The 27,700-nt window shown below is 39.1% G+C and overlaps 2 protein-coding genes across 11 annotated transcripts in view; one reads left to right on the top strand and one right to left on the bottom strand.

The window, feature by feature from the left end:
- LOC124290545 (probable C-mannosyltransferase DPY19L3) overlaps positions 1 to 20,412 on the top strand; it is a 56,744-nt gene extending 36,332 nt beyond the window's left edge. For 3 of the 5 annotated variants that reach the window (XM_046727296.1, XM_046727293.1, XM_046727294.1), the window contains exons 2-18: positions 1,759 to 1,995; positions 3,621 to 3,711; positions 3,991 to 4,112; positions 5,862 to 6,001; positions 6,428 to 6,554; positions 6,759 to 6,893; positions 7,641 to 7,772; positions 8,335 to 8,439; positions 12,517 to 12,590; positions 14,648 to 14,806; positions 15,506 to 15,642; positions 15,920 to 16,071; positions 16,481 to 16,537; positions 16,808 to 16,890; positions 18,351 to 18,483; positions 19,193 to 19,345; positions 20,016 to 20,412. In XM_046727296.1, the coding sequence (XP_046583252.1) occupies positions 1,765 to 1,995; positions 3,621 to 3,711; positions 3,991 to 4,112; positions 5,862 to 6,001; positions 6,428 to 6,554; positions 6,759 to 6,893; positions 7,641 to 7,772; positions 8,335 to 8,439; positions 12,517 to 12,590; positions 14,648 to 14,806; positions 15,506 to 15,642; positions 15,920 to 16,071; positions 16,481 to 16,537; positions 16,808 to 16,890; positions 18,351 to 18,483; positions 19,193 to 19,345; positions 20,016 to 20,165 (2,181 nt within the window). In that variant the 5' untranslated portion in view covers positions 1,759 to 1,764 and the 3' untranslated portion in view covers positions 20,166 to 20,412. Of the gene's footprint in view, positions 1 to 261; positions 281 to 1,758; positions 1,996 to 3,620; positions 3,712 to 3,990; positions 4,113 to 5,560; positions 5,600 to 5,861; positions 6,002 to 6,427; positions 6,555 to 6,758; positions 6,894 to 7,640; positions 7,773 to 8,334; positions 8,440 to 12,516; positions 12,591 to 14,647; positions 14,807 to 15,505; positions 15,643 to 15,919; positions 16,072 to 16,480; positions 16,538 to 16,807; positions 16,891 to 18,350; positions 18,484 to 19,192; positions 19,346 to 20,015 lie in introns of those variants that run through there. The other 2 variants (XM_046727295.1, XM_046727297.1) reach the window with 2 other exon arrangements.
- A 4,742-nt stretch (positions 20,413 to 25,154) lies between these two features.
- The window catches only part of LOC124290662, a 28,727-nt gene continuing 26,181 nt past the window's right edge, over positions 25,155 to 27,700 (bottom strand). For all 6 annotated transcript variants that reach the window (XM_046727448.1, XM_046727450.1, XM_046727451.1 and 3 more), the window contains one exon: positions 25,155 to 27,619. The gene's annotated coding sequence lies outside the window, so the exon portion shown is untranslated. The remainder of the gene's footprint in view (positions 27,620 to 27,700) is intronic.

Raw genomic sequence — 27,700 nt, 5'->3', positions numbered from 1 at the left:
GTAATGTGGGAGGTAACAAGACTTCAGTACATAGTGTGGTTTCAACAAGCCGCTCATGTTACCAACTGCTGATTACAGAGGGCAGATATGACCTTGCATGACACTGTACCCATGTGTGAGTCTGAAGCTCCACCACAGGGTTCATTGATTCTGTGAGAACCCTGTTATGTCATTTGAACCTGTTTCTGTCTTGTTAAACTGGTTCTGTCAGTGACTATCAGCAGACTAGTTGGCCACCTGGCTAGATTACTGCATTAGATGGGAGCTGATCCAATGTTAAGTAAGTGTGAAGCCAGACAGGTAAATCAGATCATGCCATGTTTGTGTGCATAGTATTAGCTCGATTACTCAGCAGTTATGATACAATGATATATTGACATATATCAATGATATAAGAACTGGGATATAAGTCATATATCATATATGAGTATTTGAATCTAGCTTTTATCTATGTCATATCAAGTGATCTCTTAAACTTGATCCTGGAGTGCTAAATATGTGGAGTGAGCTGGTATCTTACCCCCAGCAATCGCATACACATCATTGTTGGTAGTGCTAGGATTTTCATGCAGTGCCTGAAGAATATACTGTATAAGGGAAACTTACTAAACATCTGGTATATAACACTGCTATTATATTAGAGGACAGCTCTTTTTATCAACAGAACAGCCCTTAACTTTTTATGTTTTATCAGTTTTGACAAGCGCTGATTTTCCAATTTGATGGAAATTGTTTAATTGTGTTGTCCTGCTAAATGTTTGATTGTCTAACTGGCCCTATTTGTCTATATAAGTTGATATAAAATCACTCTGCTGTCAGTCCATTAGAGACATTCCTAATGCTGCTATTCTAGAGGGAGGTGGATTGATTGGTGGAACAGTCAACACATTATAATTGTCCAGGCTCTGAAGGCAATACACTCAAGTCAAGTTAAACTGTCAATATCAAACACTGACGCCTTTCATCTATGTGGATCAACAGATGTGACTGCTTGAAAAAAATGTTCTTTTGTTCAGGATATTTTCCTATCATTAAGATCCTGAATACAGAGGTACAGATAAGCTGCGTATCTACGTAAATTACGCAAATATTTATGTGAAAACTCAATTCCTATTAAGTCTATTGCGTACAAGTACGCTTGAATTTTTGTAAATACCCAGTAAATGTGATCTTGCATGCGTACACAAAAAAATGTCAAATCTTAGCTTCGGAAATGTGTATAGATAAAATAACTGAGGTATATTGAGAGGTTCTATTTCAGGACATGAACGTGGCAACTTGCAGTCTTTCTGATCATTTCTCATATTACAGATCAAATATAAATAAGAAACACTAACATTTAAACTTTATTATATTTTTACAATTAATGGAAAATGGCAAAATACCCAATTGAGTTTGAGTGAGGTGAGTACAATTTGTTTGGTTACTCAAAGGAAAATTAGGATACCCAATTGAGATGAACACAAGAGAGTACATAACTCAATGACCCAAAAAGTTATCTGTAGCTCTGTGAATACATCCAGATACAACTTCAGTAGTAAAGTGTCCGTTAAAAGTCATCATAGTTTACACTAGTTGACAACAAACTAAAATATTGAGTCAAGTAACTTATATGTGTATGTAATGTTTGAACAAGACAAATGCTTCATGGAATGAAAAATATGGTTTGCTACAAGAATATGGAACCTTCAGAAACAGAAATTTTGACAGTTTTGCAGTGTTGTTGTTTGAACTGTGATGATCATTTCTGTTTTGCAGTTAAACATGTCTGACACAAGAAGACGAAAGGGTAAAGGTGGAGGTCGTAATGCAGACCCAAGGTCAAGATCAAAGACACCGACACAGAACGGAAGTGATGAGGAAGCATCTGACATGGTTACGACCATCTTCAAGAATGTGGTGCTGGGGGTGATCGCGATGTGTGTGTGCGGCTACGCCCATGCATGGCTGATGTACACACTGCATGAAAACAGACTGTGGTTCACAAACATCAAGGTATTCTACACTGCTCAATACAAAAATTTGGATTCTTTCATATTACTATAGTTCATCCTATCATGCCATGCCATGCCAGGTTACTATAGTTCATCTATCATGCCATGCCATGACAGGTTACCATAGTTCATCTATCATGCCATGCCATGACAGGTTACTATAGTTCATCTATCATGCCATGCCATGACAGGTTACTATAGTTCATCTATCATGCCATGCCATGCCAGGTTACTATAGTTCATCTATCATGCCATGCCATGACAGGTTACTATCATAGTTCATCATATCATGCCATGCCATGACAGGTTACCATAGTTCATCTATCATGCCATGCCATGCCAGGTTACTATAGTTCATCTATCATGCCATGCCATGCCAGGTTACCATAGTTCATCTATCATGCCATGCCATGCCAGGTTACATCTATCATGCCATGCCATGACAGGTTACCATAGTTCATCTATCATGCCATGCCATGACAGGTTACCATAGTTCATCTATCATGCCATGCCATGACAGGTTACCATAGTTCATCTATCATGCCATGCCATGACAGGTTACTATAGTTCATCTATCATGCCATGCCATGCCAGGTTACTATAGTTCATCTATCATGCCATGCCATGCCAGGTTACTATAGTTCATCTATCATGCCATGCCATGACAGGTTACCATAGTTCATCTATCATGCCATGCCATGACAGGTTACTATAGTTCATCTATCATGCCATGCCATGCCAGGTTACTATAGTTCATCTCTATCATGCCATGCCATGACAGGTTACCATAGTTCATCTATCATGCCATGCCATGACAGGTTACTATAGTTCATCTATCATGCCATGCCATGACAGGTTACTATAGTTCATCTATCATGCCATGCCATGCCAGGTTACTATAGTTCATCTATCATGCCATGCCATGACAGGTTACTATAGTTCATCTATCATGCCATGCCATGACAGGTTATTATAGTTCATCTATCATGCCATGCCATGCCAGGTTACTATAGTTCATCTATCATGCCATGCCATGACAGGTTATTATAGTTCATCTATCATGCCATGCCATGCCAGGTTACTATAGTTCATCTATCATGCCATGCCATGCCAGGTTACTATAGTTCATCTATCATGCCATAGTTCATCTTTCATGCCATACAGGTTACTATAGTTCATCTATCATGCCATGCCATGACAGGTTACCATAGTTCATCTATCATGCCATGCCATGACAGGTTATTATAGTTCATCTATCATGCCATGCCATGCCAGGTTACTATAGTTCATCTATCATGCCATGCCATGACAGGTTACTAATATGAAAGCATTGGCAAGCCCTTAAGTTGTCTTAACCTTTTTGAGTAGCATATATGAATTATAATATACCAACATAACAACAACATACATAATCATCTAACACGCTATCATCTAAGGATGACAGAACACAAGTATGGCTATGATATGTTAATGTGTAGTTTTGTTGTTGCTTTGTTTTGTTTGTTTGGTGTTTAACGCTGCAGTCCACAATGTTTCAGCTATATGGCTGTGGTCTGTAAATAATTGAATCTGGACCAGACAATCCAGTGATGAGCAGCGATCTACACAATTGGTTTGTTATTGCAGGAGGTGGAGAGAGAAATATCATTCCGTACAGAGTCTGGCTTGTACTACTCCTACTACAAACAGATGGTCAAGGCTCCATCTATAGCACAAGGTGGGTGCCCAGACAGTGAGTGACACTCACTGACATTGCAAGTTTATTTTGGCCAGACTTGATCTGTTCCCCTCTCTCCTTACAGCAATACAGTGTAGGGATCACTTTATGTTTTACTGACTTTGCTCAATTACAATAAATCATATTTCTTTATCACCCAGTAGAGTAACATGAAATATTTTCAACGTCCCTGCAGTTGGCTATGAATTATCTTTGCTTGGTATGCAACAGAATTTGATTAAAGTCGGAATGTGTGTACATGGTTGCTTCTGTGTGAAGGTATCTATGACCTGATGAATGACAAGGTGACGGAACACCCAAGTGTTATCAACATCCTGGAAAGAATGAACATCTACCAGGAGGTGGTCCTGGCTATCATGTACAGAGTACTGGGTGTCAAGGTGAGTACAGGGTGTCTTGTACAGAGTATAATGGGTCATGGTGAGTACTGGGTGTCGTGTACAGGGTTGCGGGGTCAAGGTGAGTACAGGATGCCATGTACAGATGTACAGAGTTGTCGGGGTCAAAGTGAGTACCGGGTGTCGTGTACTCAGGGGTCAAGGTGAGTACTGGGTGTCGTGTACAGAGTAGTCGGGGTCAAGGTGAGTACTGGGTGTTGTGTACAGAGTAGTCGGGGTCAAGGTGAGTACTGGGTGTTGTGTACAGAGTAGTCGGGGTCAAAGTGAGTACAGGGTGTCATGTACAGAGTATAATGGGTCATGGTGAGTACTGGGTGTCGTGTACAGAGTAGTCGGGGTCAAAGTGAGTACAGGGTGTCATGTACAGTGTATAATGGGTCATGGTGAGTACTGGGTGTCGTGTACAGAGTAGTCGGGGTCAAAGTGAGTACAGGATGTCATGTACAGAGTATAATGGGTCATGGTGAGTACTGGGTGTCATGTACAGAGTAGTCGGGGTCAAAGTGAGTACCGGGTGTCGTGTACAGAGTAGACGGGGTCAAGGTGAGTACTGGGTGTCGTGTACAGAGTAGTCGGGGTCAAGGTGAGTACTGGGTGTCTTGTACAGAGTAGTCGGGGTCAAAGTGAGTACAGGGTGTCATGTACAGAGTAGTTGGGGTCAAAGTGAGTACAGGGTGTCTTGTACAGAGTAGTCGGGGTCAAAGTGAGTACAGGATGCCATGTACAGATGTACAGAGTTGTCGGGGTCAAAGTGAGTACTGGGTGTTGTGTACAGAGTAGTCGGGGTCAAGGTGAGTACTGGGTGTTGTGTACAGAGTAGTCGGGGTCAAGGTGAGTACTGGGTGTCGTGTACAGAGTAGTCGGGGTCAAAGTGAGTACAGGGTGTCATGTACAGAGTAGTCGGGGTCAAAGTGAGTACTGGGTGTCATGTACAGAGTAGTCGGGGTCAAAGTGAGTACTGGGTGTCGTGTACAGAGTAGTCGGGGTCAAGGTGAGTACAGGGTGTCGTGTACAGAGTAGTCGGGGTCAAAGTGAGTACTGGGTGTCTTGTACAGAGTAGTCGGGGTCAAGGTGAGTACTGGGTGTTGTGTACAGAGTAAAATGGGTCAAGGTGAGTACAGGGTGTCATGTACAGAGTAGTCGGGGTCAAGGTGAGTACTGGGTGTTGTGTACAGAGTAGAATGGGTCAAGGTGAGTACTGGGTGTCTTGTACAGAGTAGTCGGGGTCAAGGTGAGTACAGGGTGTCTTGTACAGAGTAGTCGGGGTCAAGGTGAGTACTGGGTGTTGTGTACAGAGTAGAATGGGTCAAGGTGAGTACTGGGTGTCTTGTACAGAGTAGTGGGTCAAGGTGAGTACTGGGTGTCTTGTACAGAGTAGAATGGGTCAAGGTGAGTACTGGGTGTCTTGTACAGAGTAGAATGGGTCAAGGTGAGTACTGGGTGTCATGTACAGAGTAGTGGGGGTCAAGGTGAGTACTGAGGGTGTCTTGTACTAGAGTTTTGGGTATATTGTGTAGAGTATTGTGGGTTAAGGTGAGCACTGGGTAATACGCTAAGAACTGGGTATTTGATATAAAGTACAAGAGGTCAAGGTGATGACAAGCTTTGTCTACAGTTGTTCTCATGGTAAATCTACAGGTGGCATTGAAGTACGTTTGTCTCCAAAGTTGACTTTTCTGTGACTATCGCACAGAGCGATAAGTTTCTATAATATGATTTGTCTGTCTACAGATGCTGCCGATTCTCTTCTACATCATCTGTACCTTTGCACTCCATGCCCTGTTGGTGGCAGCCCTCTTCACATCTGCATGGGTTGTCAGTGGGACCTGGCTAGCTGGCGTCCTCACATCAGGGTTCTATGTTGCCAACAGGTGCGTTACAGAAGTCATGGTTTACAGTTACAATCTAAACCAGGGGCGGTGGGGTAGCCTAGTAGTTAAAGCGTTCACTCGTCACGCTGAAGACCTGGTTCAATTCTCCACATGGGTACAATGTGTGAAGCCCATTTCTTGTGTCCCCTGCCATGATATTGCTGGAATATTGCTAAAAGCGGTATAAAACTAAACTCACTCACTACAATCTAAACCACAGAAATGTGCAGAGTTGCCTCTCTTTCCCCAGCCAGGATACGTTGGTTGTGGTTTTGAGACCTAGATTACCCAGCTTGTGATGTTTAGTCTGTAAACACCTACCAATATTTATAGGTTAGGAAAGCGTGTAGAGTCTAGGGGTGATGGAAAGTTCTACACTACTGTTCAACCCAAGTCAGTCTGATTTGTAATGGTGGCATGTTCCAGGATTGACACAACTCGTGTGGGTTACACCATTCCCCTGAGGGAGAGCTTCTCCCTACCATTCCTCTGGGTCCAGGTGACTGCCATTACAATCTACTTCCAGGCTGGAGCCATTTCAAAACTCAAAGAAGTAAGTCTGGTGACCTAACTGACCTAACTTGTTCATTATTTATGCTGGATGTCCTGAAATGTTTGTGTTATCATCTTTGAGAGAAAAAATACATGTAGATCTTTATCTGGTGAGCAAATACATATCCTGTCTAGAAAGAAAACATCGATGATCATTTGAGATGAGATTTATACTGTGCTTTACCATCTGTTCTTGTGATTACAGAAAGTGCTACTGTCTGTCATCTTGACTTCCACATTCCTCTTCGCACTGTGCTGGCAGTTCAACCAGTTTGTCTTCCTGCTGCAAGTGTCCACATTGTTCGGTGTCTGGATCCTTGGAATCATCCCAGCATACAAGGTAACAACTGAGTCTGGGCACTGTTCACTCACTCACCCTGTGTCTTGGTGGGAGGTAGCCCTGACCAATTATATCAAAACTCCGTAGAGATTCTTGGTTAGAATAGGTCTCCACAACTGATCCGGTGGTAAGAGGTGATAACATGGATCAGTTGGCTAGGGTTGGTGACTTGTTCACCTTGAAGAAGACTGACTGACTGACTGACTGACTGACTGCGTTTGGTTTTACGCCGCTTTTAGCAATATTCCAGCAACATCACGGTGGGGGACACCAGAAATGGGCTTCACACATTGTACCCATGTAGGGATTCGAACCCGGGGTCTTCGGCGTGACGAGCCAACGCTTTAACCATTAGGCTACCCCACCGCCCCACCTTGTGAAGAATATTGAAAGATCAGTTTCTGACACCAGTTATTTACAGGTGGCCATTATCTTGAATACAATTTGCTGCAGTGTGAAACAAAACACTTTTGATGCAGATTGTGATCATCCAGGAAGTTGTGGGGTTTTTTTTCAAGAAACTAGTGTTGCTTTACTGGCCAGACTAAAGTCATAGAATTAATGGGAGGGTCATGTAATAAATACACATAAGATCAAATCTGTGAAAACAACTATTATTTTTTTATCAACATGTCAATAATGTTTGCGTGATATTCAAAATATCTAAGTATTATTGAAGTTGAGCACCCTTGAATATGGCCAAGCATTTGTGAGGATGGTTGAAGTAATTATGTACGTGTTTGACAGGTACGCAACATGCTGCATGTGATGCTGGCGACCATGCTGCTGGTATGCCTCTTCCAGTTCATCAACAAAATGATCCTCGTGTCCCTCGGGATGAGTCTAGTCCTAGCTTCCTACGCTGTCATGTACATCAAGGTGGGTAGTCTCAACAAGGCCTGGCAGAAGTGTCAGCTTGGCTAGGAGAAGAATACATTGTGTTGTTTTGTTAATGAAAAGTATACTGTGTGTTGTGTTGTTAATGAAAAGTATACTTTGTGTTGTGTCATGAAAAGTATACTTTGTGTTGTGTTAATGAAAAGTATACTTTGTGTTGTGTTAATGAAAAGTATACTTTGTGTTGTGTCATGAAAAGTATACTTTGTGTTGTGTTAATGAAAAGTATACTTTGTGTTGTGAAAAGTATACTTTGTGAAAAAAGTATACTTTGTGTGTTTGAAAAGTATACTTTGTGTTAATGAAAAGTATACTTTGTGAAAAGTATACTTTGTGTTGTGTTAATGAAAAGTATACTTTGTGTTGTGTTAATGAAAAGTATACTTTGTGTTGTGTCATGAAAAGTATACTTTGTGTTGTGTTAATGAAAAGTATACTTTGTGTTGTGTTAATGAAAAGTATACTTTGTGTTGTGTTCTTAATGAAAAGTATACTTTGTGTTGTGTTGTTAATGAAAAGTATACTTTGTGTTGTGTTGTTATAGGGGGATGTGGAGAGAGCTGGCGGCGTTATAAAGGGAATCGTGACGACAGTCGTCTACAGTGTGCTAGTGCTGGTGTTGGCGGGAGTCATCACAACGCTACTCAAGGTAGGCCACATACAGCGGGTAGTCTTGCACAGTTCTCCCTCGGCCTGAACACATGGATGTTAGTCATTATCTGATTGATGATTTACCTCTTCAGTTGTATTCACTTTGTGTGCTAGACTTCATATGATATGCAGGGATTAAGATTTCCATGTGTATTCATCTCATAAACTAAGCTGGAAATAGCAATCAGCGATGCGCATGTTTCACCCATCAAGTGGTAATTCCGTTTCAACAAACCCATACAGATAAAATATGGGTCCCTTGTAGTCATTAACGGAAGAATATGCACGCCTGCACTACCTTCAGTGTTTACAAACAAAACATGGCTGTATCATTATCCATCAGAGATCAAGTCAGAATGCAAGGTAATAAGCCTACAACGGAATGTCGGTTATTCCTTTCGTTGAGATTAATTACCAGGGCCATTTCGTTCTCCACTGTATATGCTTATATGTTGTGCAATGGTGGTTATATCCATTACAGAATGTAACTCTATTACTTGTTTGTGACTGATACAAATCATTGAGAAACTATGCTGTATACAAAATGAGATATAGCTGTGAAAACTACAAACACCACATGCTTTTCTATTTATAGATGTAATTTACAACTATTCAGACTTCCGTAGCTTACGCGGTTGTGAGTTTACAACCGTGAACGGAACATTATCCTTTCTGTAGAGATTAACTGTTTGAGTATATGCTGACAGTATATTATGTAGTAGTGGATATTTTCATTTATTTATAAAACGTAATTTGTAAGTGCAGAGTCAAAGTGCACATTTATACTTTTAGACACTGCAAGGAGTTTGTATATTTTTGCGCAGTGAGGAATTTTTAATGGGATGTTTTCATGTTCATAGAAACGTGGGAACATATGGATGAAGGTCAAAAACTATTTGATTTATATTCGCTATGTATTACTATTTCTCTCCCTTTCAGCTAAAATCCCTATAGAATTCTGATTTCTTAGCGATACTGACACTACAATATTTATTGTATTATATCTATGGTAAACGTATTCTTCTACTTCTAGTTGCATAGTGTTTTGGATTTTACATTGGATGGTAACATACTGTTTTAGTCGAATAACAGTATCGATAATACAATATCTGAGACAATAGAGCTATGCTGAAGATACCATTGCAGTTGCACTATAATTAAGTACCACATGTCAATTTTCCTATTAAAAAAGGAGAGTGTATAAAAAAAACATAAATTCATCTTGGTTTTACGATGCTGGAAGTATTTTGTACATCTATATTGTTGAAATGTTTGAATTTTTGTTTCCATATACAGTATAAGGAAACATCCACAAAATATGTTAGTGACATATACATTTTCACAAATCCCATTGTATACTATTCTTATGACTACATAGCATTTATGAATTCAGATATAATCAGCAGCATCGAAAATGATTGAAAAGGAAAACATTAAGATTATGTCTCTAAACTGTAGGGGTTTAAATAATGTGTTTAAAAGAAAAAGTTGTTCCGCTTCTTACTGTTTACAAGATGTTCATTTTACTAAAGATCAAGAACAGATCATTAAGGGGCAATGGGGCTACAATCAATGCTGTATGACATTGTTTAAAAGTAATGCTAGAGGAACAGCTGTTCTATTTAATCATAGCTTTGAATTCAAAGTTGAAGATGTGGTTGCCGATGATGATTCAGGAAATTACATAATATTAAATATAAAAATATATGAAAAAGTTTACACAATATCAAGCATATATGGCCCAAACCAAGACACACCAGAATTTTACGATACAATTAAAGAACACATGGAACGCTTAGGAGGGGCACAAATTATTTTATGCGGAGATTGGAATGTAGTACAAGACCCTACGAAAGACACTTTCAATTATAAAAATATCAACAATCCAAAAGCTAGAATCTTTTTTACAGATTTGATACATGTACTAGATTTAAAAGATCCATGGAGGGAAACAAACCCCTTCGAGAAAAGATTTACCAAACAAGCTCGACTTGATTATTTTTTTACCTCTCATAATTTACTACAAAATGTTATCAAGTGCGACATATGTCCAAGTATAGATTCGGACCATTCACTTATTTCTATGACATTATCTCTATCTGAAACACAAAGAGGAAAAGGTTTTTGGAAATTCAATAACTCTTTATTACAAGATCCAAAATATGTACGATTAGTCAAGGAAACTATTAAAAACACTCTGAACAAATATAACTTCGAAACAGAAGACCAAAATTCAAAATACCAAATTAATGATCAACTTCTGTGGGAAATGATTCTTATGGAAATTAGAGACCTAACAATTTACTATACATCAACAAAGAAAACAAAAGATAAGAGTAGAATCAGAGACCTGGAAACATTATTACATGATTTAGAGATAGAACTGGATAACAGAGGTAGTTTACAGAACAAAGAAATTTTAGTAAGAATAAATGATACAAAAACTGAACTTAATGATTTTGAAACAAATAAAACAAAGGGATCCTTTATTAGATCTAAAGCAAAATGGGCAGAACAGGGAGAAAAACCAAGTAGATACTTTTTAAATTTGGAATTTAGAAATTTCCTGAACAAGTCTATATCAGAAATTCAAACAAACGATAGATCAACCATTAAAGATCAGGAAGAAATACTAAAGGAAACACAAACCTTTTATAAAAAAAACTTTATAAAAATGAAAACTGCACACAAGTTAATCTTGATTCTTTGTTAAATAAATATGATATACAAAAACTAGGTGAAGACAGTGCCGCAACTTTAGAGGGCGAACTAACATATGAGGAAACTCTAGAAGCATTGAACAAAATGAAAAACAGAAAAAGACCTGGACCAGACGGTTTTACAACAGAATTTTTAAAATTCTTTTGGATAGACTTAAATAAATTCTTGATAAATTCTTTAAATTATGCATATCGAAACGAAAATCTATCAGTTACTCAGAAACAAGGATTAATTACATGCCTACCAAAAGAAAACAAACCAAAACTATTTTTTAAAACTTGGCGGCCAATTTCTCTCCTTAACACATCATATAAAATTGCATCAGCTGTTATAGCCAATAGAATGAAAAAGATACTCCCTTTAATAATAAATGATGATCAAAGAGGTTCTGTACCAGGAAGATATATTGGTGAGGTCACAAGGCTGATATACGATCTAATGGAGTATACAGAATCTTATCAAATACCAGGACTATTAGTTCTAATTGATTTTTAAAAGGCTTTTAATTTAGTTGACAGAAATTTTATACTAAATGTGTTAAGATTCTTTAATTTCGGACCTAGTTTTCAGAAGTGGATTAGAACTTTCTTTAAGTTTATGAAATCAAGTGTACTTGTAAATGGATTTGCGAGCACCTTTTGTTCCTATAGCCAGAGGTTGTCGTCAAGGAGATCCGGTATCACCATATATTTTTATCTTATGTGCAGAAATTTTGGCTATACTTATAAGAAATAATAAAAATATAAAAGGCATTAAAAAAAGGAAGTATTGAATATGTTCTTGCACAATTTGCTTATGATACTTCCTTACCTTTAGATGGCACTGAGAGGAGTCTATATGCCTTGCTGAATACTTTATCAGTCTTTGCAAGGTTTTCTGTTATTATTATTTGAAACACAGAGATAAAGTATGCAAAACATATTTAAAGATGTTTATTCATTGTATGAGGGGATTGTGAAAGTGTATTAATTATACTCATGTGAATGTATTCTACATGTACTATGTAAACTGTGGAAATAAAGATGGTAAATAAAAAAATAAATTAAAAAAAGTCAGAATGGATGTGGGCGCCATACACTCAGCAGTGTTAGTGCTAGGACAGTTATATGTGAGTTTAATCATCACAGGGCTGGACATGTTACTGGGATAACTGTCATCATATCCAAGTTATTGCCTTAGGTAATGTGAAACAGTCCAAGTAGGGCCATAACTAAAGTATTTACAAGTGGAGGATTGTGTTGGGATATACATATGAGATGTATTTAGTAGCATTATGGAGGACTCAAAACTAGAATGACATCTCATAGACTAGAGTAGTTTACCTTTGATATGTTTGTTTGTTTTTCCTCCTCAGCTCTTGCTGCAAGTTGACGCTGATGACCACATATTCAAATTCCTGAGTTCAAAGTTTGGTTATGGGAACCAGAGGTGAGTTGGGCTGGTCTAGTATTTCAGTGACAATTGATGACTTTCACAATATGCAATAGTTATACCAATATATGAAACAGCCATTGGCCAGTATTAAGGATCAGAATGTTGCAGATGATGTCGTGCCGGGAAGGCTAAAACTTATTTTTCAGATGTCCTGGGAAGGCTAAAATGTATATTTCGGATTTCCCAGGAGAGCTAATTTCCAAGGGAGTAGGGGAGTACCGCCAAAGCTAAAGATACGGTGCCGGGAAGCATAATCCATGTCGGGAGTAGATTTGGGGGGGTATAAAAAGGATATAATGCCGTATACGGGACTCCAGTGCTCGCCCAACCATCCACTTGCGCGAAAAGGGAGAGAGTGACAAGTAAGGCTGGTCACATGACTGTTTACGTGGGAAAAGGGAGGTAACTCGTGGGTGAGTGTATTTTTATGTCCGCTTCGGGAACTTCAAGGGATTCAAGTGTTCCATTACCATTCACAAGGAAAAGGGAGATAAGCAAAAGATCATGAGTCAGGATAAGTATAAAAATATTAATTTTACTTGAAAAATTACATAATTATAAAAACATTAGAATAATAGTCACTAGGCATAATCCATGAGTAGATAGATTTCTTTTCAAGTCATTGTTATAACCTTCGCTTGTTTACGGTTCGGGTTTCAGAAAGGGGTACTCTACTTTGGATAAGATTTTTGTTTTTAATGGATTAATTGATATACTAAGCTTAAATCTAAGAAGAAAAAGTTATATAGTGTTTTTATAGACTTTCAAAAAGCCTTTGATAATGTCTGGCGTGTGAGACTTTGGCAAAAAATTGTTAAACAAGGAATTACTGGGTAAGTTTAAAAGGTTATTTATAATATGTATGATAATACCAAGCATTTCAACAGGTGAAAATGACTCTACCTATTTTGACTGTATTAAAGGCGTACGCCAGTGAGAAAATTTATCACCTCTCCTTTTTTCACTGTTTATTAATGGCGTTGAATTATATCTAGCAACTAATGCCTGTGATGATGTAGAAATTGATGATATATTTGGATTTGTTAAGATTTTTGTAATGATGCATGCTGATGACATGGTCTCATTTGAGTCCGGATGAGTTACAGCATAGTATTAATATTGTGTAAAGTGGAAGTTAAAATTAAATATCGAAAAGACTAAAGTAGTCGTATTTGGCTCTGGAACTGCAAGAGTTAATTTTCAAAATAATTATCTTGGTGATGTACCTTTGAGCATGTCTGATACTTATACCTACCTTGGAATACATTTTCATAAGAATTTCTTTTCAAAACATTGCTATAATGGTATATTTAAGTTGCAGTTAGACATGAAAATGGGTAAATAACTGTATTTATATTTGTATGTGTGCCCAAATGAAAGAGCGTCCGCGGTAATCCTGTTTTCTTTGTAATTTGTCAGAGCCTCCGAGTGAGGAGCACCGTGTTCATTCAGCCATAACAGTGCATTGCAAGTACCGCGAAGGCTACGCTGATTGAACCGAGAAGGGTCGCGATTTTAGCCTTCCCGGCCATGAACCTTGCAGACTAACAGAAGTGATTATGTCATATGTAGAGTTGTGACCATTGCTGAATAGATGTATATTGAGTTTCTTCCAATAAGGTCCAGTTCAGATGATGATGAATGGTAAATTACGACCATGGTAATGCTATTAGGTTTTTTTGTGCTAGGAAAGGCCAGAGTGGAATAGTGTCAATGATCAGTGTTGTAACTTGTCTGCAAGATTGGACCATTTTGGTTAACATACATACTTTATTCTCAGTGTTCGAAATTACATGATAAAGTCAGGATGCCCTCATTATTACCCTAAAGTCAAAGATTTACAGGCAATTCAACAACCATATGTGCAAACCTCATGGACACCAGAACTCCGAACACTTTTAAAATAATGATATGAAATTAAAGGGCCTTGGGTTAATGACAGTTCACAGTACTGAGAAGCTTTGTTTGTCATATTGATGGTGTTGATGTCTCAGATGTGTGATGCTGCTGCTGTGATGTATGCTTGTACAGCTACTGCTCCTCTGTTGCAGAGACTTTGACTCACGACTATACCTGTGTCTCGGGGCGTTCGACTTCCTCACAGTAGACACTTATCAGCGCCTGACGTCTGGGCTCGTGTTCCCGCCATATGTCCTGTGTCATGCTGCCATGTTCATTGCACTGTTCATCGCTATCATTCAGAACTTCAGGTTGGTGGTCCTTTCTTAAAATTGAAGTTAGCAATGTATGGCCTCTGCCAGTAGGCACTCTTCTCCATTATGGCTACTGCTGGTGCAGACTTGTTGCCTTAATGTTGTTGAACAGTTTTCAGACAAAATCTGAGAGAAGATGTCATTAGAATTAAGTGGCCACTGTATGAATGGTGTAGGTATTGGTGTGCAAATCTCGAGCAGTGTCTGTCATTTTACAGATGTATGTTGTATTGAGTTGAGATTAGATTTTGTGTCCAAGGTTATAGATCTTACATTAATGTTGTTGAACTGTCTTCTGTTACTGATTCTCAGATAAAGTCTCAGAGAAGATGTGATTAGAATGAGGATTAAGTGGCCAGGGTGGTGTTGTATGTGTATGAATGGTGTTTGTATTGGTGTGCAAGTCTCAGTAATGTCTGTCATTGTCTGAGGTGAGACGGGTTTAACATCGTATTGCTCTTACTTTGTGACAGGCATGCATGCGTGTGTGTCTGAGTGGCTGTGCCTGTGCCTGTGTTAGTCGTAAAGTCACTCAACTGTTCTTCTCACAATTTACTGACAGTGTCATCTCACAAAACAACTTGTACCACTATTCACTCACTCACTGCTTGACGATATTTCCCACACAGTGTGACAGAGACAAATCTGAAAGTGTATTTGAAAGGACATGACACATACATATACCTTTCCATGCAGGAAATCATCTGAAGTTAAGATGGCTGCCGAACCAGCAACAAATGGCAAGAAGCAGTCTGCAGGTGACAAGGTCATGGTCACAGAGACACCACACACACACCTTCTCAGCAAACGACCAGAAGTGGCCTATATAGCAAGTAGGTCACCTGTATATTATCTCCAGAAATACAATGACATGTATGTCAATCCCAATGGAGACATAACATCAGGACCAAGGTATGAACACAGGCAATATATGCTATGACCGACCAGTCTCTAGTTTGACATATTTGTTTTCTTATCATCATATCAGGTCCATTATCAAGAAAATTGTGTCATTTCTGTCAACTTTAGCTTTAAAACACGCATGTTTTCTATATTTTGGAAGAACCTACATTTAAAGTCCAGAGATTGACCCCAGTGTTTCTACTTCAGTCCAGACGTTGTTGTTTGGTCTGCTGGCCATGTCCACACTGAGGATGAAGTACCTGTGGACGCCGTACATGTGTGTGCTGGGAAGCGTGGCCTTTGTGGACAAGGACATGTGGAAGGCTATCATGCAGAAGTTCAACCTGAAGGAATTTTCCGTAAGTCTTTCTTTCTGAAGTGAGAACGTGTGGAAACAAGGAAATGGCGTAGTGATGTTATGAGTGCTCTAAGAAAGCTGGAATATTTCTAAGTGTAGTAATAAACAACACACAAGCAAACAACAAATTATTGCAACACTGATTGTTTATCCTTAGCGTGAAGAAAGGTGGTGGGGTAGCCTAGTGGTTAAAGTGTTCGCTCATCATGCTGAAGACCCGGGTTCAATTACCCACATGGGTACAATGTGTGAAACCTATTTCTGTTGTCCACTGCCTTGATATTGCTAAAAGCGGTATAAAACTGAAACTTGCTCACTTAGCGTGAAGGTGATACTAAGTCACGATGAAGAGGTTGAGTGAGATTGAGTGGTGTATATACATCTGTGGTAACTTATGTCCCTTGTTGCAGGTCCAGATGCTGAGAAACTCAGCTCTCATCGTCGTCATGGCAGCCTTGTTTGCCAGGGTAGGTATACCTGTCATATGACGGGAGCTTCGGTTTTACTTAATTGTATATACTTACTTTGAACAGTTAAAGTCTTACTGAAACTCATTAATTGTTTTTATGGTTTACAGCATGACCTTTAGCAATGTTATTACAACAGTAGGTTGAATTACCTATCTTGTGTGTATCATATCAGATCTTCCTTGAACAATGTCATGGGCTAATTCACTTAAAAGTGGTAATGAGATATTCGTTGTGGTTGGTAAGTTTTTCTTGAACATTATTTTACAGGAATGGCCAACAGTGAAAGTTGAGCTTAATGACCTGCGGGAATTCTACGACCCAGACACAGTGGATCTGATGGAGTGGATCAAGTAAGTGTAGCACCTCACAGTACTTGTCACCCAGACACAGTGGATCTGATGGAGTGGATCAAGTAAGTGTAGCACCTCACAGTACTTGTCACCCAGACACAGTGGATCTGATGGAGTGGATCAAGTAAGTGTAGCACCTCACAGTACTTGTCACCCCAGACACAGTGGATCTGATGGAGTGGATCAAGTAAGTGTAGCACCTCACAGTACTTGTCACCCAGACACAGTGGATCTGATGGAGTGGATCAAGTAAGTGTAGCACCTCACAGTACTTGTCACCCAGACACAGTGGATCTGATGGAGTGGATCAAGTAAGTGTAGCACCTCACAGTACTTGTCACCCAGACACAGTGGATCTGATGGAGTGGATCAAGTAAGTGTAGCACCTCACAGTACTTGTCACCCAGACACAGTGGATCTGATGGAGTGGATCAAGTCAAGTGTGTAGCACCTCACAGTACTTGTCACCCAGACACAGTGGATCTGATGGAGTGGATCAAGTCAAGTGTAGCACCTCACAGTACTTGTCACCCAGACACAGTGGATCTGATGGATCAAGTAAGTGTAGCACCTCACAGTACTTGTCACCCAGACACAGTGGATCTGATGGAGTGGATCAAGTGTGTAGCACCTACTTGTCACCCAGACACAGTGGATCTGATGGAGTGGATCACAGACACAGACACAGTGGATCTGATGGAGTGGATCAAGTAAGTGTAGCACCTCACAGTACTTGTCACCCAGACACAGTGGATCTGATGGAGTGGATCAAGTAAGTGTAGCACCTCACAGTACTTGTCACCCAGACACAGTGGATCTGATGGAGTGGATCAAGTAAGTGTAGCACCTCACAGTACTTGTCACCCAGACACAGTGGATCTGATGGAGTGGATCAACTCAGTGTAGCACCTAAGAGTACTTGTCACCCAGATACAGTGGATCTGATGGAGTGGATCAAGTAAGTGTAGCACCTCACAGTACTTGTCATGCATCACACTGGGGATACATGTCCTTGAGTTGGCGATGTGAGATAGAACTGGAATATGTTCAAAACAGCTACCTACTCTCTCCAATATGTATACCATACTCAAGAGAAGTGAAGAACACACGATTTTGATGATACAGGATTACTACAGGTCATGAGAGGATAACTATAGGTCATGAGAGGATAACTATAGGTCATGAGAGGATAACTATAGGTCATGACAGGATAACTACAGGTCATGACAGGATAACTATAGGTCATAACAGAATAACAGTTAATGAAAACTTCAAGTATTCTTTGACATGTCATGACAGATGAACTATAGTAATGTTACAAATCAGGTGTTCTCTAACTTCCTGGTAACCGTGGAGATCAGGGTGAGAATTGCTGACTGCGGCATTAAACAACAACCAACCAACCAACTTCATAGTAGTATATGTGAACTTATCTGACATTTTGACAATTCGTCTGCCAGCAAGGATGTTCCCACGACCTCCTCCTTCACCGGCAGCATGCAGCTCCTGGCTGGGGTAAAGCTGTGTACAGAGAGACCCATCACCAACCACCCTCACTACGAGCACAAGGGACTCAGGATAAAGACCAAAGAGGTCAGTACACATCCTGCAGGAAACATCACTGCATTATTCTGAGGCACATTAGGCATTTCACTGGGTGACCAGGTTTGTGTTTTTGTGGTTTTGTTTTCATAAACCGAGAAAGAACTAGGCCATAACTATTAATGTCGTACTTTTTCCTGATTGGCAGATGAATGAATGAGCAGCACAAACATATACAGCACATGCTCCGTAGTATATGTCATTGTTGACTGACAAGATGTGCTACTCATCTGATCTAGTTCATTTTGAAGGTTTATGATTTCTTTCAAAGTGAAGCAGAAAGAGGAAAACTTGGTGGCAACAAACAGACTATAAATCTGACCCATGACATTATTCCTGCGTGAATCCTTTGGTGCTGACTCTGTTTCCTGTCGACCTATGTAGTACGGCTGTACTTGTCCTGACATGCCATTAGAATCTAATCACGCTCTATTCCCTAACATCTTCATGACACCTACAGTCAGTTGCAATATTGTCAGGTTTAATAGGATTAAAGATTCTTGATCCCTCTGGCGACCTTAATAGAACAGTTGCTATTATTCAATATGTTTTTTTCCCCATTGGTAGAGGGTGTAAAATGTACAGACTAAGATATTGGCCTAGTCTTAGTCTTGCTGTATTGTTTGGTTGCACGGCATACCATGTTGGGTGTGCAGATGTTGTACTGGAATAAGACTAGAGATGGTGATGTCTGTTGCAGCTGTACCAGATATATGGCAAGCGTGAACCGGCAGACGTCCATGCTATCCTAAAGAAACACAAGAGTAACTACATCATCCTTGAGGATTCCATTTGCCGTGCGGCCTCCACCGGCTGCCGTGTGCCCGACCTCATAGACTTTGACAATGGACAGGTATGTGGAGAAGAACACCTGAATCCGGATCCACAGAGCTCTCTGGAGCATAGTTGATTCTTCTTGTACCACTCCCACAACAGTAGTACTGTAGCCTAGTGGTTAAAGTGTTACTCGTCAACGCCCGAAGACACGGGTTCGAATCCCCACATGGGTACACAAAGCCCATTTCTGTGTCCCTAGCTGGAATATTGCTAAAAGGCAGTCAGTCTCAGTCAGTAAGCGAGGCAGCTCTTTTGTGAATATTTGGGGTTATAGATAAGTCAACCATGGCATTACATGTGCTGCTGGGAAAATTATTATGTTTAAGTTTTTTTCAATATCTGACTGGTCCTTGATCCATGGGTAAAAAATGTGATACCCACTCACTCACTCACTCAAGTGTTAAAAACCTGTAATACTGGTGAAACCATGAAACAGAACAGCTTGCTAGAACAGCTTCCAATAAATGTGCTCCTTTTTCTTCCTGTGCCAAATAAATATCAGGAAAATCAAATTCTTTCCCTCCACTCTCATTTGTTAGAACAATTTTCACATAAAAGGGGGTCAACTGCAAAGTGAGTGTGTCACCTGGAAATAACGTTTGCGATGTATGCTTTCTTGGATGTATCTTTGTGGTACTGATCTTCTCCCATTCACCTGACATACCTGTGGCTAATGACTTTTTCAGGTGCCAGACAATGGAAACAAGGAAGATGGTCTGGAGTACAGCAACACCCCACGCTTCTGTGAAAACATACGACATGATCAACCAAATTATACCAAATATTTCAAGAAAGTATTCGAGAACAAAACGTTTCGAGTTCACCAAGTTCTCTGATACAGAAAACTGAAATGAATAAGTAGTCATACCACATACATTCATATTGTCATCAGAAATCCCAAAGGTTGTGATTGCATAATTCTATTTTTTGGTCTTCTTTTTTCACCTTGTTCCACAATCTCCATGTTTATTTTTAACCCATGACAATTTTTTCATGAACAAAAATGTAAACACTCCTTTTGAGTCTCACTAGCTGACTTATAACTCTGTTTACCCCTATGCTCAATGTTAACTATTATTGAAAGCACATCCAAGGAGGATTGAAAAACTTTTACTTCATTAGATAACCATACCCTATACTCAATGGCAAATCCCAGAATGGCAGAAATATAGTTGAAGCAGCAACAACCATTCGCAATCTTCAATGGCATTTGTTTTTATTATTAGTATCCAGATTGGCTGTAGTATTGAACAGCTGCAAGCCTTATGGATGAAGTTTTTGTTTTGCAAATGGCAGTACCCTGACTGACTGCATTATTTGACAAAAGAGATCTCCAACACTCCATGCTTACTCCTGCAATAAATAGAATGGAGACCCACGTACCCATCTGCCCCGGTCAGTCCTCAATGTGAAGTCTCCCTGTACATCCCAGCCCATACTGTGTATCTGTGTTGACTGTGTGGATCATCATCCACTCTAGTGCTACCTCTGCATGTTCAGTAGTTCCGTCTGTTGCACTGTGACGGTTGTGTACCAGTGTCGTCCAATGTATAGCCACACCCTCCATCTGCACTTCTGTTATATACATACAGCACGTAAAGGTTCACTTATCACTGATTCCATTTTCCGAAGTCATATTAAGAACTGAAATGGGTAAATATTAGTTCCAGGGAGCCTCCGTAAGACTTGTTTCTCATTGGTATTTCAGGCTTTCCTTCCACACTTAGCTGACACATGCTATTTCTGGAATACTGTTCAAAATGGTGTTACACCCAGCTCACTGACTTTATCTTATTGCGCTCTTATGCTTATGAATCTCAAAATTTCTTGTTATGATCACTTGGTTGACAGTTTCTACATGTTGCAGTACTTTTCCAGAAAGTAACTACCAAAGTGACCTACTTACCTCCCCTGCTGCATTATCGCTTTCAGCCTTGTGGCATCACTCCCTTGTTCCCTTCACTGACTGACAGTATGTGACAAATTAGGAGATAACAATACTGTGTTGGAAAATCAGAGGTAATAGCTCTAAATTTGATTTTAAACCGAACATTTAGAGCTATTATAATTTCGTTATATACCTCTGATTTTCCAACACAGTACATTTATCTCCATTCTACAATAACCGTGCTATTAAGATTTAAAGAAAATACATACTGTGTTGGAAATCAGAGGTATATAACGTGATTATAACCTCTGAATGACTTTGGTTAACCAATCACAATCCAGTATTGACTGAAGTCATGGTAGAATTCTTATTCAGTGGTTCCATATATTTTCTCATGTAAGTGTGTTTTAGTCAATTCTGTTACTGTGTCAATGTGATGTGTTTGCATTATCCATCTATACGAATCTCACAGGGTTGCTATTATCAGGGTGTTTATGGTGTTTTGTTCAGTAGTCAGTGTTTACTTCACAGTAACAACATGCAGCTTGAAGTCTGATGTTATAGACAGGTCGATCCAACACATCTAATTCCCGGGATGTTAAAGGGGAACTGTAAGGGTGCTTATTTCAATGATATAATGATACATCAGTGTTGTTTGTGACTAAAAGTGTAGGTATAGTAATGATTTCACTTAAGAGGGAGACAAGGCCAACCCAGTACTGTAGCCATATTAATCAGGGACACAGAAGTCAAGCATAGAGCTCAAACTACAACACTTTAATATTCCTCTCGTGTTTATATACTTACGTTCATCAGACTACTTAAAGCTGCGCAATGGGAATGCTAGAACGGGTTCCTGCAACCAATATTGTACATCCAATACTGGTGTTTAGAGACGACTACATGGATCAGGTGACCAGGTTTGTGACAAGTTTCAGGTACCATCATGACATGGAATGGTGGTCATAAAAATCAGTGGATTGTCTGGTCAACACTTTATCATTCACAATCTACAATCATATAACTGAATAGTGCCAAGTCTAACATATACAACAAACATACACACCTTGCGTAAAGTCGGGGAGTTATTTTTCAGTAATGTTTAGAAAATAGTTGTAAACTATTTTGCTGCAGACCATAGGACCTAACAGTGTAGCTGCTTCATAGCCTGTTGATGCTCACTCGCTTTTGACCCATTTGTAGAGTGTTATGGACTAGTTGATGTTGCATTTGACTAGTTAATGGTCCATTTGAAGAATGGTATGAATGTATTGACCAGCTGGTATTGTACTTACTAGTACATAGTCCTTTTTGTAGGATATCATGGACATATGGACTTGTATGATATTGTATTTACTAGTAGCTGTAAATCTGTAGGATATTATGGTCATAGGGACTAGTTGATGCAGTATTTACTAAGAGCTTGTCTGTTTGAAGGATGCTATGGACAAAAAGGTTAGGTGTGTACAAGCAGGCACTGATAACCAGGCTGGCTGACATGGAATGAGACATCTGTTTTATGCATATACTCATTAGTGGTGGTCCGATTAATTGAAATTATTGAAGATTGGTGGCAGTGACTAAACGACCAAGCAATCGATCATGTTTTCTCATAATCGAACGCAAACAATTCTGGAACACTTGTTTGCATTAACAATATTTTTCACAAGGTTGGTTTTGTCTGTTACATTTCATGACCACTACAAGCTCGTTCCAAGTCATGGTTGAATTTATCTTCAAGACTCCAAGAAATTAGTGTTCCTAACCTACTAGTCATCCTTTAAAGATGTGAAATTTGCCAATGCCTTCTGTGCAATTTGCAAAAACACCAAAGAACTACAGGGTTTTTTCTTTATTTTGTTTGTCCATTAACAAAAATAATCAGGAAAATGTAATAAATGACGCTAACCAATTATTTTCAATGATTGATCGGTTGTAATGAACCAATCATCAATTATGAGATTTTGACCAATTCCCAGCACTAATACTCATGTCTAGCTTTTGACCGTTTCAGAAACTACAGGTCGAAGTCGTAGACATGTAAAATATACTTAATCAAACAAATTGATTCTTTACTGATGGGCACTGAACAAAACACTCAAGTTCTCAAAGGGATTGTTTTGGAAAGATCTGCTTTTTTGATACCTGTCAATGATGTTGTGTTCAGCAGTGTGAACAGGGCCAGGTTGTTTTTCAAAGTTTTATATATACATAGAAATGAAATAAGAAAACCGCTTGTTGTATTTCACAAACTTAATAGAAAGTCAACATTGCTTATATCGTTCATTCAACTGGTGCAAATTTCATGTCTATGCAAATAAATTATTTTAGATGAAGAAAACTGGTTGCCTTGGTTTTTGCAGAACCTAGAAATGGCGTCTTTGATTCCTTTTACTTAATCATCTAAAAATGTCATTGTAATCATCTAATGGATTTACTCATGTCATTGTACTTTATTAATACTGGTATAATGCTTGCAACACTGGCATCTATTTCTATGGATTTACTCAGACTGCTGTGTGCATGAAAACCTGTATCTTTATCTCTTCGAGAAAACGCTTTGTTGGATGCACTGACCGGTTACTAATGCTGTGGTTTCCCGCTCACGGTTTTGAACGCCACACCGTGAAATATGGCCGTATTAGAACAGAGGTTACGTGGGAAAATATGACAGGAGTAACCTCTGTGGGAAGAGAATGCAACACTGGACACAGGTTCAGAAAATTGACCACTTTTCCTATCTACAGATCGCTTAAATTACTATCACATTAATAGGTAATTTCATCATTTTTGTTTGAATTTGACAGAGGCAACACTTTGTTGTTGAAACATACGTAGCACTTGGCGTAAGTTGTGTTAACACCACTTTTAACTGTATTGTAGTTATGCTACGGTATGTCGGGTTAATGTAGGCGTACAACCAGAAGTGAGCAGGTCCCAGGCTGTATACTATTGAGGTGAATCCTACTGACAACCTAGACACCCACCATCAAAGGCTTGGGGTATGCCCAAGGGACAGATCTCTGCACAGCATATTGCAATACCTTAGATGTTTGTGCTAACTGTAGCTCTTGGACATCAAGGATATCGATCGTGAACATTTCTTTTAATACAATACTAGGAACAGGGTTTCACACTTTAACCTGTCCTTTTAATGGTTAAAGTAATCCTCATTGCCTGATGAAATGTTTGTTGAAATGAAGCATTTACTGTATGTCGGTACACCTTGGTACATGTCAACCCTGGTGCCAGATGGCAACCTACAGGGACCTGACACCAGACCTGTGTGTAAGGTCAAAGTCAAAGTGAAGGAGATGCTGAAAGTATGATTACCATTTTGATTAAAATACCTATTGAGCAGATATGTTTTGAAACTTGTGCACATATAGTGGATCCATATATCATTTTAATGCTATGTATGAAAAGTGATGGTAATTTTACATCTGTTAGGCCACTGTGAGCTACTTTCAATGACTATCGCAAGCAAATTTTTTGTTTTGTTGTATTCCATCTAAAGACATCATATTGGTTTATTTGCTTGGTAGACCACTGAAAACACCTAAACCAATATTGAAGGTCAAATTCACTCTCAAGGTCATCCATTTCAGTTAGTGAAATAAAAGGTTTTTGGGACTTAAATTTACAAGCTACTGAGTGACCTTCACTGAAGTGTAAAGTCCTGAACCAACCCTCTGCATTTGTATGAAAAGTTTGTAAAAACATGCACCCAGTCATAAAACCTGAAGAAACATGAATGATTGGACGTTGGGTTCCCAATATTCTCTGGAGTCACGACTGGGAACAATCCTATATGCTGGGGTCTTTTATGACCTATAATCTCACTAGGCAGCTCCAGGCTGTATGTTTTCACTGCCAGTTGATGTGATCACACCTGTCAGTGTATATGGCTGTGCTCAAATTAACACAAAACAGTGTGTATTTGGTATAAGTTTATTCTAGAAAAGACCCAGCCTGGGAGAGAAGAAGCTGTGAAATAGAAAGTAGGAGGGAGGGAAGGGAGGAGGAGGAGGAGGAGGCATGGTCAGAGGAACACTGCTCAGCCAATCAGCAGCCAGGAGTAGGTCTGGCATAGATGGCGCTGTGACCGAAGCCAAGGCTGCTAATCTACAGTTCAGCATGAGCCTCAAATGTAACACACTTGCCAGTCTCACACACACAAACTTGCGCACACGCACACACATTAATACAACCAACACACAAGGCATTGTGCACAAACACTGACAGTGTGTAGAAATAAAACTCACTAAAAGAAACAAAAGCGTTGTATAACACATTATCTGTGTCAATATCCAATACTGGGCACACTATACAATACAGTAAGTTGTAACTGAACATGAGAAGTAAATTAATGCATCAACATTCTAGAATTAGATTCCATATTAAAGACAACACTGGGAAATATGTACAGGCAGTGGCTTGTTTACATCTTCTCTTCAGCCAAACAAACAATAACAAGACACAGTGATGTAATCCAAATCTTACAAACTATACAAACCATTTTTAGATAAATTAAAATCTACAACTTGTAAGTTAAGGAAAGACTTAATTCACTGGTTATCTTATGAGGATACCTTTTCCCTTCAAAGAAATGTTGATAAAAACGAACAGTGTTATGAACAGCCAGGCCTAAAACAAAAGTCAGTTTGGTTTCATCAGGTGGGTGATGCGTGGTGCAGCATTTAAACTTGAGCAAACAAAACCTGCTTCTATAAAACAAAGTATGATGTCGCACCACGTTGAGAAGGATGTCCACTTCTATTTTAGGCCTTCAATTGTACATGTAAACGGTAATATTGAATAGCTGCATAACTCACTGACAATATTGTGTAAGTGCCACTTAAAAACAAGAGGATGTCAAGTAGTTGGTCTACTCCATCGTGATGGTATGAAGGAATAGGAAAGTATACTACTCAAATGAAGTTAAGGAACACCTGATCTTTTCATGACAACAGTGTAAATGTAGCGATATGAAAAAGTGGGTGTTCCTTAACTTCTTGAGTACAGTATGGTATATTTCAAAAGCTTAAGTGTTCAAAAATATTAAAGTGAACATGACTGAGATATCAGGGATTTATCTAGACCTGTCTTTAAAACTTGCCCAATTTTTGTAATAAATTTCCCAGTAACTAATTTTAAGGCTGTGTAGAGTTAATTTTGATGTCGCTGATAAAAGGACAATAAAGAAGATTGAATACTATATTACTGCCTTGAATGCAATCTCAAACTACAATGTTAAATAACCTCTACAAACAGATAAACTTAAAGATCCCAATTCTGAAAAAAAATAATAATTATGTTTTTTTCCAAAATTGCCGGCAAAGGATTATTGGTTCAGAGTCCTAGATAAATCCCTGGATATAAGAGGACTCACATTTGTGGCATGTTTCTCATCTATGGTCAATCTAACTTCGCATGGCAATATGTAGAAAAAGAATTTTTTGTAATCGCCATTTAAAACCAAAACTCATAACTAGCTCTGTCAAAAAAAAAAAGTTTCAAAAGCTAAGACAAGAGAATGAATAACAATTAGAACGTGTATAATCACATCAATAAGACAATGGGATTATACATTAATAAACAGGTGAGAAAAATGCCACAGATCCTAGCCAAATCGAATCAAAATATAGGATGTCAAATTGTTTTCAGAACATGAGTTCACTAAATAATTCCATCAAACGTCTTTCATAAATCCACCACTGTAAGATGGTAAAAGAAAGTCACATTTTGTTTCACACCAGACACACAGGTCTCTATATGGTATGCATGGATGGACACAAATTAATGTCACCATGGAAACAGTATAGTGGAACCTCCAGCCTGCCAAAAGATAAACACAGCATTCAACGCCACTCAAAACACTTCAGATCTTGTTCTCCTAAAAGTCAAACAGCCATAAGAAACAAGAGGGCTGCAAGGCAACAACAAGATGGGTGTTATGGACAGACAAGGGGCCATCAAAGACAATGCCAACAAGGAAATTGGGGCATGAAAATGTACAAAGTAAGAAAATTGAGTGGGCAGCTTGATGGATGGTAGAGCTGCCATAGTCAAGTAGGTATTCAAAGTTTAATGTGGTGTTATGCAAAAGGTCCACTTCAAATTGCAAAAGTAATTCATTTCAAAATTCTATACACTACAATAAGTATGATTCAAATATGAAGGACAATGATGTTGTATAGTTTTATGTACAGTCACAGGTAACATGGCCGCCCAGCAACATATTGTACAGGTCACATGATCGGACGGCAAACCTCCATGCAGGACTGTGACAAGTAACCACAGGTCCAAACAGCTACCCAATGTGCAGGTCACATCACCTGATGGCTAACCATTGTGCAGGTCACATGACATGACAGCTAACCATTGTGCAGGTCACATGACCTGACAGCTAACCATTGTGCAGGTCACATGACATGACAGCTATCCATTGTGCAGGTCACATGACATGACAGCTAACCATTG

The sequence above is a fragment of the Haliotis rubra genome, unplaced genomic scaffold (genome assembly GCF_003918875.1).
Source record: "Haliotis rubra isolate DU_JTF1 unplaced genomic scaffold, ASM391887v1 Scf47, whole genome shotgun sequence".
Lineage (NCBI taxonomy): Eukaryota > Metazoa > Mollusca > Gastropoda > Lepetellida > Haliotidae > Haliotis > Haliotis rubra.
This window is presented reverse-complemented; position numbering and strand designations above follow the sequence as displayed.